General features: G+C 34.3%; 1 protein-coding gene and 1 pseudogene across 1 annotated transcript; both read left to right on the forward strand.

Moving 5' to 3' along the window:
• The first annotated feature begins 4,713 nt into the window (after positions 1–4,713).
• LOC111901487 (uncharacterized) lies at positions 4,714–7,549 on the forward strand (annotated as a pseudogene).
• A 2,055-nt stretch (positions 7,550–9,604) lies between these two features.
• Positions 9,605–11,118, forward strand: LOC111901452 (peroxidase 66). The gene is made up of 3 exons (XM_023897303.3): positions 9,605–10,061; positions 10,151–10,339; positions 10,422–11,118. Exons 1-3 carry the CDS (start codon positions 9,822–9,824, stop codon positions 10,983–10,985), a joined length of 993 nt encoding a protein of 330 aa, XP_023753071.1. The 5' UTR covers positions 9,605–9,821; the 3' UTR covers positions 10,986–11,118.
• Positions 11,119–12,733: the final 1,615 nt, after the last annotated feature.

Raw genomic sequence — 12,733 nt, forward strand, 5'->3', positions numbered from 1 at the left:
TTCAATGACTTAGGGGTCGTTTGATAGTTGCTGACTGGGTTAAAGTTGACTGGGTTAGAAATGCTGACTGAGTTTATGTTGTTTGATTATTTATCTGAATGGTTGTGCTGAATGAAAAAATGACCATATTACCCTTATGTTGTCTCTTGTGCTGGATAAAAAAATTATTAAACCACAAATTATCATATAAAATCCAAATTAAACATACATCAATTAAAATCCAAATACAAAGTGTAATACAAAATCCAAATACAAATTGTCATACATAATAAAAAAAGTACACCATTTAACGTGAACCATTTGAAAATAACCGATTAGCAATCTGATCACGCAAATTAGTCATATAGTTAACGGCTTCTGAACCCCATTCTATGCCTTCTATGTTTTGACCCTCATTTCCTCCACCACCCACATTATGACTAACCATAGTGTTTTGTTCAAAGTTCGTAAATAATTCATCTTCAATATCGTATTTCCTTATAAAATTATGGACCGCAACACAAGAAATGACTATGTCTCTTTGCATTGGAAAAGGATAAGGAGCCATTTGTTTTAAAATTGGAAATCTCGCCTTCAATACACCATGAGCACGTTCAATGTAATTTCTAAGTTGTGCATGAGCATGATTGAACATTTCTTCCTTAGTCAAAGCTCTGTTTCTTCGAAAATCGGCTAACCAATACCTAGTATTGCGGTAGGGAGCCATAAATCCACGGGTGTTGGTGTATGCGGCATCACAAAGGTAATATTTATCTGTAGATGCATGACAAATTTATCATATAAATAATATAGATAATAAAACGTATAGTAAAGTTACAAACCTGGTGGAGGGAATGGAAATCCGGAAGTTGGGTTAAATGCAACTTCTTTCAAAACTTCAGAATCATGTGCTATGCCCTCCCATCCAGCCCATACAAAGGTGAATATCATATCAAAATTACAAATTCCAATTACATTTTGATAACATTCACCTTTTCCTCTTCCCCTATAACGAGTTTGTTGATCAACAGGCACAACTGCATGTACAAGTGTTCCATCTAGTGCACCTATTGCTCCGGGAAATATTTGCATTAGCCGTCTATGTCATTCTGAGGTATTTGTTGTTGAATTAGACGAGGTTGGTACTATAATTTCTCGTGCAAAACACATCATTGCACGTAAGACCTCATGAAAACATTGATGAATCGTTTGTGTGGAGTGATGAAATCTTTCTTTAACGGCTCGAAAACGTTCATTATGTCCTATAACATGTAAAAACATAGCCATCTTCTCTTCAACGCTTATCGTCCTACTAGATTGCAACCAATTTCTTTGTGTAAAGTGATTGCATAATAGTACAAATGCATCTTGTGAAAGACGTATCATATCGTAACATTGTATAGGACATCCGTGTATCAAATCTTGCGTATACACATATCCCTTTGCTACCTGTTCGCTAGCTCTCATTCTTTTAATTATTCTTTGCCTTTGTCGGACCAACATCAACCAATACCACGAGAATATAAGAAAATATAAAAACTCACCTTCTTTATCCATGTGTCCTGTTAGATGTCAAATACAAATTACATTTTAATCAATAACATAACAATCAATAACATAACAATCCATAACATAACAATCAATAACATAACAATCCATAACATAACAAATCGTAACATGTAAATACGAAAAACATAACATTCCATAACATATAAATTCATATAACATAACCGCACCTAAGAAAAACAATCCATAACATAACTAAACCATAGAATACTAATGTCTAACAATGAACCATAACATACTAAAGTCAAACATAACATGTAAATACTAAAGTCAACCAACTAATCCAAACTTTTTTCCTGCATTTGTTACCCACGACTCACAAGTTGACAAGTTAAGACGCAACCAAATTTTCCTATTACCAGCACTTTCAGCAAATAACATAAGAGCAGTGGTGTATTTCGGATCATATTCTCCCCACTCCAAGCTTGTCAACTTCGCCATACAAGCATCCATCTCCTTGTCAAGATTATTTGCTTCGGTGAATGCTTGTGCAGCCTTGATAATCTCTTTTCCAACTTCTTTCAACTCATCATCAAGTGTGGTTTCTTTAGGACCATTTCGTTTTCCCCCCTTGTTTTTTGTCCGCCCAGATGATTCCTCACTAGTAGGTTGAGGTACTGTTGAGCTTGGGGTATCTGCATGAGGTGCTGGCTCATCCATCTCTGTATCCTCAAAATCATGTGTACTGAAGGTTTCATTGGGATGAGGTAATGTCGAAGATGGCCCCCAACTGTGAACACCGGTCGAGGTCGCCCCATCAAATAGTTGGGTACAAAGTTCAGGGCAAGGGAGGGGTGCATTTCTCAGCTTATCTACGTACTTGTTCAACTGTTTAACAAATTTAATAAATATTATTAAAGTAGTAAAAAAATAATATACTTTAAAAAATATGTATATATGTACCTTCGCTTCCGCTTCCCATTCTTCATTAGTCATGTTAAAAGAATTCGTAACGGGATTATAAATATTTCCTGTTTTGTTTTTAAGTTTTAACCACACTGCATATTTTGCTTTTAAATAGTCATATCGGTTTTTCATTTGTTTTTTGTCGACAATAAAATTATGATCTGTTTTCAATTTCTCCGCGACCACAGCCCATGAGCTTGCTTTTAGTCCGCTACCCTCCCGGCCATTTCTTGTTAATTCTTGTATACATGCTTCTAAAAAAGTTTTGTCCACCAATTCCGACTTCCAACTAACCCTAATTCTTTTGTCTGCCATATCTATTGTAAAAAAAAAAAAAATCTAATCATCCACATAACACACATTTACAAACACTATTTGCTTGATGTCAATAAGATAAAATATATATTTTTTTTGTTTAACCTAAAGTTAATACAACTTGAAGACAATACTTGGGAGATATCATATACACAGTACATAACTTGAAGACAAGATCTCATATATCAGTTTGGTAATACACATACACCTATGTAACAAATTCTAATCATTCTCTTGAACATTTTGTTCTTACACACATATGCACATAAACATATCATATACACACACAGTAAACAATTCATTCGATTTAACAACTATATAAGGGGTTGTGATTTCACACATTAGTTCATACAAATTTCATACACAAGCAATTCATTCCTTCATATAGATAAAATCAGATTTCATAAACAATTTGACAGCAAACACTAATTTGACAGCAAACATTGGTAATACACATACACCTATGCCAACCCTTTGTTCTAATTGAATCCAAAAATAATGAAAGAAGTAATTTCAAACACTAATTTCAGAATGAAATCATCAATTTGACAACAACTTTTGTGATTTCAGAAAAAAAAAAAAAAAGGCACGAACTAGCGTACCTACAGTCGATCTCCTCACCGGGCTGTTACTTCGCCGGACAGGAGGTTCGCCGGAAGCTGGAGGTAATCGTCGATTTGTCAGCAAACATTGAAGGGGCTTTGTGATTTCAGAAAAAAAAAAAAGCACGAAACAGCGTACCTGCAGTCGGCGCCGGAGCTATCACTTCGTCGGTGCAGGAGGTTCGCCGGAAGCCGGAGGGAATTGTCGATGGAGCTGTTGCTGCGTTGCGCTGAATCGATGGAGCTGTTGCTGCGTTGCGCTGAATGTTGAAGGAAAAGGAAGAATAGCAGCGATTTGTGTTAGGGCGCAGGAGAAGAAAACAAATTGGTCAGCCTCTTTTTTTTTGGACCGAGTCAGCTCCTTGGTCATTCATTACTTACCGAGTCAGCCACAATGGAGGCCCATCAAACAGTCTGACTACTGACCGGGTCATCAGTCAGCTCTGACCAGACTGGGTAAGTGCAAATCAAACGACCCCTTATAGTCCCCCGAAGTCGGAATATAAATATGAAAATTTTCAAAGTTCAACCCACTAAGTAGTAAGTAATTACCAAAATATTCCGATTTTCCGGTTCTAAACCCACTTTACCCAGTTCCACCTTACCCACTTTGATGTTTTCGGGTTTTCCGATTCTAGACCCACTTTACCCGATACCGGTTCCTATATTACCGGTCCGGTTTCCGGTCCTATAAAATCCAGTTAACCGGTTCTGGCTTTTCCAGGTCTGGGTCCATCCTGGTTGGGTTTGGACCCACTTTCATCTCTAGTTATTTGTTTATGAGCTACCCATAATCCTTTCCAGTCTTCCACCCAATTATTTCTTGTTTTGCCAGGAGTAAAGTGCTACCTCGTCTGTGCTGTCGAATTTACTTAGCCACCAGAGTAAATCATCACCATATCTCCCACAAGAAAAACACCACATTGAACCCACTCAAACCAAAATTCATTCAAAACAGAAAATCCATTCAAACCAAAAATCATATTAAAAAATTCCTAACATAAATCAACCCACGAATCCTGAGGGGAAGAAAGAGAGAATATTTCTATTCATTAGTGTAGATGCGACGACAAATGTGGCGATGACAGACACGAAGGCGAATGTGTAGATTGGCGGATATGGTGAAGATCGGCGGAGCATACGATCGATTGTGTAGATCGGCGGCGTTCAAGTCTAGATCGATGAACTTCGAAGATTTCCAGAGGCTTTAGGAACAGGTCGGCGACGTACGAAGGTTTCTGATGGCTTTGAAATCCAGGTCGACGACACACAAAGGTTTTAAGCGTCTGTGGTGAGGAGGTCTAGTGGCTTCCTATGTTTTCCTATGGCTTTAAAGTACAAAGCGATGGAGATGGAGGTTTCAGGTGACATACAGTTGTTTTAGGTGTTTGATACGGTGGCCCGACAACATCTAGTAGTTTTCATCGGTTTTAGTGTTCATATTAACGACGTACGGAGGTTTTAGGCGGTGCACGTTTGTTTCCGGCGCCTGGGGTCCGATGTTCGACGACGACCGATGGTTACCGATGCCTATGCCCGGTGGTCGACTGTTGTTCGTCAAAGAGATGGAGAGAAATAATATAAGTATATGATATGGAGTGGGTTTAGGAGTGGGTTTTGCGGTGGTGTTATTTCCTTTATTTTAATGTTTAAATAATAGGGGAAATGACTAAACTAGCCAATTTTACTAATTACTTATCACCTTTTAGCCAAAAATATCAATTATCCCAAAAGCCACTCAAACCCGTAGGTAAATCAAATCGGCTACAGTTTCGCCTTCATACCTACGGTTTTAGTATATGTATATAAGATTTGTTTTTAATTTTTTTTCAAAATACCATACGAAACCGTAGGTTTCTAAATGACCTACGGTATCCTATGATAATTCTACGGTTTTCCAAACCATAGGTTTCATAAGAACCTATGGTGTACAAGCAATCAATACATAAAACATGCATTGATTGCTTATACACCATAGGTTCTGACGAAACCTATGGTTTCCCTTATATATATATATATATATATATATATATATATATATATATATATATATATATATATATATATATTTACTAACTTATAAAAGAAATATAATCCTACTATTTCTATAAATAGATCGAATAAAATAATAGTATTTTTTTAAGACGTTCAACTCTCTAAGCGTAAAGTACAACTAATTATGAATAAAATAATATTAAATTTTAATCTGATTACCTTTGAAATCTTATCTCTTCCAAAATTTGACCCGATCTCTTTAATCCCCAGTTTGATTCCATGCGTATTCCTAAAATCTTGGCAAATATCTATCCATTGGCACACCATTCTCTCTATTGTTTGTTATTCCTAAAATTTAACCCCAACCTCAACCCACCTACGATCAACAATTAATAACATGAATCTCTCTGTTAATGGCCACCAAATTTAGTCATCCTCTTCACGATCATCGTCAAATTTAGTAAGAAAGGTGGGTTTTCAGCGCCTGGTGATTACATCTACTTCAAGTCACAAGTCCCTCTCCACAAGATCCCAGTAAGTTTTTCTGGTCATAGATTTTGTTGATCTTTCACTTGATTATACATCTATTGACTTACCCAATTCGATAAATCACTGGTTTAGTTGGTATCGATTGTTACTTTCATTATGTCTAAACCCTATTTACAGTTTCGATTCAACATCAATCGTTCGATGTTTACTCTCAATGAACCTAAAATTATTGAAATTCACATTAAACTGGAGTTATATTTCAACTTTTGAGATTAAATTGGCTAATTTGCAGCTTCCTATTGGTGTATTACTTACAAGCATAAAGCATTAATCTTTATAGCAAGTTCTATAAACAAAAAAATGTTGATATCAGATTTTACATCCAAATTGATATAAGAATAACATATATGGACATTAAATTTGACATAAATTTTCCAGATTTGCACAAAACAATGGAGATATTATGAATCCTGGAAATGCTAGAACAGCAGATGTTTACTACAAACAAATCATGGCACTTTCCATGAAGGTAACAACAACTTTAACATTGTTAAAGACAAAAACCAAGTTGAAGGATTCTTTTTCATAACAAAGTTTTCAGAAATCTTTTTTTGTTTGTTTGTTTCCTTTTCAGGGTTATCAAGTGATTTCTGTTGATATTCCTCATGTTTGGAACAATCAAGAATGAGTTCAAGCATTTGAGAAGTTTTTAGATGTTATTGATGTCCACCATGTAAGATTATCTGATTTCATTTTTGATGTTATTGTTATTTATTTATCTATTGAATCTTTTTTTTAACAGACATCTTTATGGAACATCACTTAGTGGATTTTTAGCACTACTTTTTGCTCAATATAGGCCAAGAAGAGTAAAGTCTTTGGTCCTTTCAAATGCATTTTTGGATACAAAATATTTCTTAGCTGCAATGCCTTGGGCCCCTGTGTACGTATCATAAAAAAGGACACTTTCTATATACAATTATACACAAAAGTCTTTTTTTGGACTGAATGAACTGTGAGTAAATGACTATTTTACCCTTATGTAACATTGTTAGTTAGACCCCTTCTTTCCTGTTGAAACGGTATATCCTAATAGGAATCCCAAATGGTCCACATGAACCATTTATTGTTGATTTTGTGGACTTTATTGTTGCACTGGTGAGTTTTATAAACACACATACTGAATTATTTCCTAATAATTTGAAAAAGAAAATCAATAGTTTAAAGTAATTATGTCGTAATAAATATGTTAAAAGTATAAAACCTGCAGGTTGAGACCCTGACAAGGGGGGATTTGACTTCCAGATTGACTTTAATAAGTGATGTTGCATCAGTGGGACCTCTTCTTCTTTCGGATTCTCTAATCACTATAATGGATGTAAGCTTCCATAACTCATAATCATATTAAAAACAACAACCTAAACCTATCCCACCTAAGGAAATCTTAGATTTACACTTGTTGACTTAACACTTTGCTGTTGGTATTAATGAAATCGGAAACCAATTTTTACTTTAGAGCTATATTACTAATAAGCATGAATTATGTTTCATGTCATTGTTAGAAAGCTCAAGGAATGTTTATCCATATCTGTAAAACATATGTTCTTGTGAATCATTTATTTAATTTTTAATTAATTTGGTTAATAGATAATATTGTTTTGCAGGTAGAAGTGAAGATGCTACTGATATCATCATAGACTCATAGTACTACTTCTAACATAGCTTTCTATTGGAAGGGTATGGATCTTGCTATGTTGGCGAAAGGGGAGCTTAAGGAAGGGGTGTTGATTCAGGTTTCTTGGGATATTTATCTATTTTAGGCTGATGGGTATGGGCTAGAAAACGTTATTGAGGAGGCTAAGTTGGCCAGCCTCAACTCCATACTCCATGGAGACTATTGGATCACTGCCCCTTCTAATGTTAGGCCGAATTACATTGGAGTGATGACGCAAGCAAGGCAAGGCATATCTCAAGTTTGTCTTTTATTGAAAGGTGTTGTTATTTATTATCTTTTTTATTATTTTTCCAATAATACCTTTTGTTAGATACATATTATTTGATTCATTACTTTATTTAGTTATTAATTATTAGTTTTGTTGTTTTTTTCTTCATATTTGTATTTCTCCAATTATTATTTTATGGAAGTCAATATCGTGCATCGAATAATGTATTAAAATATAGGCTTAGATATAAAAAGAAAAGTATAAAATATTACATTATGAATAAAATTGTTGTGATGGATGCTAGAGAAAAGAAACGTATAAGCAAGTCACTTCGTATGGATGTGTCCTGATTTCTAAAATGAAGGACTATAAACATACACTACACACCAAAATATTTATTTTCTTTTGTATTGCGAGGGTTACATTTATTTGCTACCGTAAAACCGATCGATAACAATATGCATATGTTTTGTGTTACTTGAAATCTAACATGTTTCCGTTTAGAACTTATTGTCGAATGAGAAACTATTTTTCGCCGCCGCTTTGCGCGGGAAAACAATTTTTTTTTACAAAAACCATAAGCTTCATAAGAAAACTACGGTGTACAAACAATCAATGCATGTTTTGTGCATCGACTGCTTGTACACCGTATGTATCTCTTGAAGCCTATGATTTTTTTTTCGGCTTCTTCAAGAAAAATAAAATAAACTGTATTCATTGAATCTCATTGCAAACAAAAAAAACAAAAAACATCGAAGATTCGAAGAAATACTTTGGTGTTCTTTGAAAGCTCCGTTGAAAGAGTTTTCTTAAGTTCAAAAACACAAAAAAAAATGAGCAAAAATGAAATTTTCAATTTTATATATTTTGGGCTAACGGGTCTTAAAACAGTAGACAACCCACGGAACAGTAGCTTATTACACGGAAGAGTAGTCAACACAACGTTGACTGTAAGTTTTTTAATCACCTACAGTTTCAGTGGCTAATTTGGGATAAATGCTGATTAAAAACTGAAAAGTAATTAAGGAAAATAGTTAGTTTTGTAATTTCATCTAAATAATAAATAAGTAAATATATAAATAACAATTAATTAAAATAAAAGATAGGCGATGGCAATTTAGTCTTTTTTATGTGTGGAAGTGCCACAACAAAAAGATATAATATATACGTTTCGACTTAAAAAATTAAGTTAAAGACTTATCCCAAAATAAGGACCATTCATATAGCTTACTCTTTTATTTTTGAGACCTAATTCTGCATTTTGTCTCTTAATTTTAATTAATTATAGGCTTTTCTGTTACTTATTATTTTTTTTTTTAGAAAACTGTAGTTAGACTTTTGTGTCAAATGCACTAATTAATTTCATTAAAAAAATGATTTTGCTTGTAGACATTAAATTATGTCAAAATAATAAAAACATTCCACCATATAGTTTTTTCATATAAAACTAAAATCGTCGTATAACATATAAAATAAAAAATAATCTTGAATTTAAGGTATAACATTCTTAACTAGTAGCTTTTTGATATTAACTATTACTAATTACTAATTAAATTTCTTAAACCAATGACCGTTGGCATGTTCAAGAGTTATAGAAATGTTAGTTTCGAACATTTGGAAAATCAAAACCAAACGAAGTACGAAGATATATTTTAGTTCGTCTCTTGTTTCTTTAAAAAAAATTGAAACAGCAAAGTACAAGACGTACAAGTACTCCATCTTTTACCAACTGTCGTATATTTGATCTTTCTAAACTGATGGCTACATTCTAACCGTTCTAACCATTCTTTCCCCTGCAGTTTCACACCTGCAACTCCATCTTTCTACCATGTCTCCATTGGAATTTTCATTAACAAACTTCATTCCTCTTTGTTTCTTTGTTTAGAAGCCAACAAAACTGTTAGATCACCATTAGAGTAGCTTAAAAGTACTGTTCAATCTTCAACTGCATGCACTATAAATACTGCATGACATCCATGGAGTTCATCATCCCCTTTTTCCACAACATTATCTCCAGCTTCAAGAAATGGCTAAATTGTCGATTTCTTTCTCCCAAAGTAAGATGATAATGTCAACCATTGTTGCCTATATTCTCATACTTTCTGTAGTTCCTTTTTCGGAAGCGGTCCTCAGTGCGCATTATTACGATCAAACATGTCCACAGGCCGAGAATATTATTTACCAAACAGTTCGTAATGCCTCTATCTACGACCCTAAAGTCCCCGCTCGCCTCCTACGCATGTTCTTCCATGACTGTTTCATAAGGGTATGCATTTAACTCTATTGCTATATATCTATCTCTGTAACTACTTCATCACCATGCTAATTAACGCGTGTATATTTCTGAACAAACAGGGATGTGATGCATCACTGTTGCTTGACTCAACTACAGGAAACAAGGCAGAAAAAGATGGACCTCCAAATATCTCAGTTCGATCATTTTATGTAATTGATGATGCCAAAACAAAACTCGAAAAGGCATGTCCTCATACAGTTTCGTGTGCAGACGTAATAGCAATTGCTGCAAGAGATGTAGTAGCAATGGTAATCATATTTTTCTTCTTCTTATTTTCATTATGCCATTTTTTTTCGTATGTTTAGATCTGTCTAACTTGTTGTTCTCCAGTCTCAAGGTCCATGGTGGAATGTACTTAAAGGAAGGAAAGATGGGCGAGTATCGTTAGCTAACGAAACTATAAACTTGCCATCTCCATTTTCGAATACCTCAACACTTATTAAGAGTTTTGCTAAAAGAGGATTAGGGGTCAAAGATTTGGTTGCACTTTCAGGTGGACATACTCTAGGGTTTTCACATTGTTCATCTTTTAGTGCTCGACTACACAACTTTAGCACTGAAAACTTTTCCGATCCTAGCATTAACAGTGAGTTTGCTATGAATCTGAAGAAGAAATGCCCCATACATAACAAGGATCACAACGCAGGAGAGTTCTTAGACTCAACTTCTTCAACATTTGATAATGACTATTACAAAAGAATTACTATGGGTAAGGGTGTGTTTGGGTCAGACCAAGCTCTGTATGGAGATCAAAGAACAAGATCAATTGTGGACTCATTTGCCAAAGACAGGAATCTGTTCTTCAGCGAATTTGCAATTTCCATGGTCAAACTTGGAAATGTTGGTGTCATAGAAAATGGCGAAATTAGAGTTAAATGTAGCATCGTGAATTGATGCGTGAGAAAGAAAGAGAGAGCGATTTGGAGAAGGAAGAGAGGGATTTAAAAGTTTTCAACTTCATAAAAATTTGTTGTTCATCTTGTTGTATGTAATAAAATAAATAAACAGTACTGGGGTTATTGGTACCTGTTGAAAATTTCCACTAAATTCAATTAGTTTTTATAAAAAATTGATTTTAACATTATATTTTTGTCTGAAATTAAACATTCTATTTACCATTTTTTTACATTTCTTATCACTTATCCGGTCCATTATCACGTAGCATAGGCACATTTAGTTTTGATGACATAACACTATTTGATTACATCGCATCGCATGTTGGTGTTAAAATTGAAATATAATATAAAGATTTTTGTGAAGTTTTCAAAATAAAATGATTTTTGGGAGTTTTCAAAATACAATAATTTTTTGTGATAGCTATACAAAACAAAATGATTTTATTTTATAAATTAAGATAACTAATATATCTGAAATGAGCTTATCGGCTAAATATATCACTCCCTAGTTCATACAGTTTGTTACACACTCTTTTTTTATAGAGCTTTGAATATATAGTGCCTTGGAATAATAAAAAAAAACAAAGTATTAAAATCAATTTTTTATAAAACTTAGATGATTTTTATGTAATTTTCTATTTTATGTTTAGTACATTTAAAAATATAAAATTTTATTTGTAATATCATACTTTTTTATTTTAGTAATAAGTATCATGTTGAAGACAACTTTTTATTTTTTTTGCCACTTAAGGTTTCAAAACATTTTTGTTTCTGTCGAAAAGTTTTTGACATAAAAACCCTTAATTTTACATAAAATAGTTGGTTATGTCTAACGTCCGTTTTTTAGTATGTTAAAGCCATAATATACAGAAAGTTGGTTCAACTTTACCCTGCTATAGCAGGTAACCCAATTAATGAGAGGATGTGGGCACGTGCAAACTGTCATGGATGTCACATCAGCAACTCCTTTCCTAATGAAAATTTTCAAAATTAAACGGGAAGATAAAACTAGGGAGGACTGAACTCGGGTCACCAGGAGCGAGTTTATATATGCCCAAGATGGGTCACATGAACCACCTAATTTTATAAATTATACTAGAAATTATATAACAAAACATTTAGGAACCACCTTAGAGAAAAAGAATGGAAGAAGAGATGGAGAAATTTGGGGTGGTGAAACCACAAGAAAGAAGTAAATCAGTGAAAATGCAGATCTTGAAGCTTTGGAATGGTGAGCTACGAAAAGAAAAAGATACAATTAGGTTAGATTCAAAACATTCATTATATACATAACTCGGGTCTAAACTCTTAACCCGAGATCCAAGGGCCCACTCTTGAATTTCACCCAAAGTCTTCTGATTCATTGCAACCCTTCACCAATCATGCATACAAAGATTTCCTCAACCGCCGCTGAGATTACCAGTCTCACACCCGGTTCAGCCACCAAGTTTCCAGAATACAGACCTTGCACGGATACATTTGCGATTCACAACGCGAGTTTCTACCAAAAGCACATTCGTAAATGGCGTCTCAAAATATCTTCTTGTGGACTTTCCCCAAAATTGATGAGCGTCCAATTATAAATCTACCCCCAGTCCCGGACTGGAGATACTACTAGGTACCTGCAGGAATGATCCTTAAAACTTATCGATGGTGAACCTCACTCAAAACCCAACCATATGATGTACTAATACCTTAATAATTTTGACTCTCTGCTATGCTATTTCTAACCACTTCTATGATGAG

The sequence above is a fragment of the Lactuca sativa genome, chromosome 2 (assembly GCF_002870075.4).
Source record: "Lactuca sativa cultivar Salinas chromosome 2, Lsat_Salinas_v11, whole genome shotgun sequence".
NCBI lineage: Eukaryota > Viridiplantae > Streptophyta > Magnoliopsida > Asterales > Asteraceae > Lactuca > Lactuca sativa.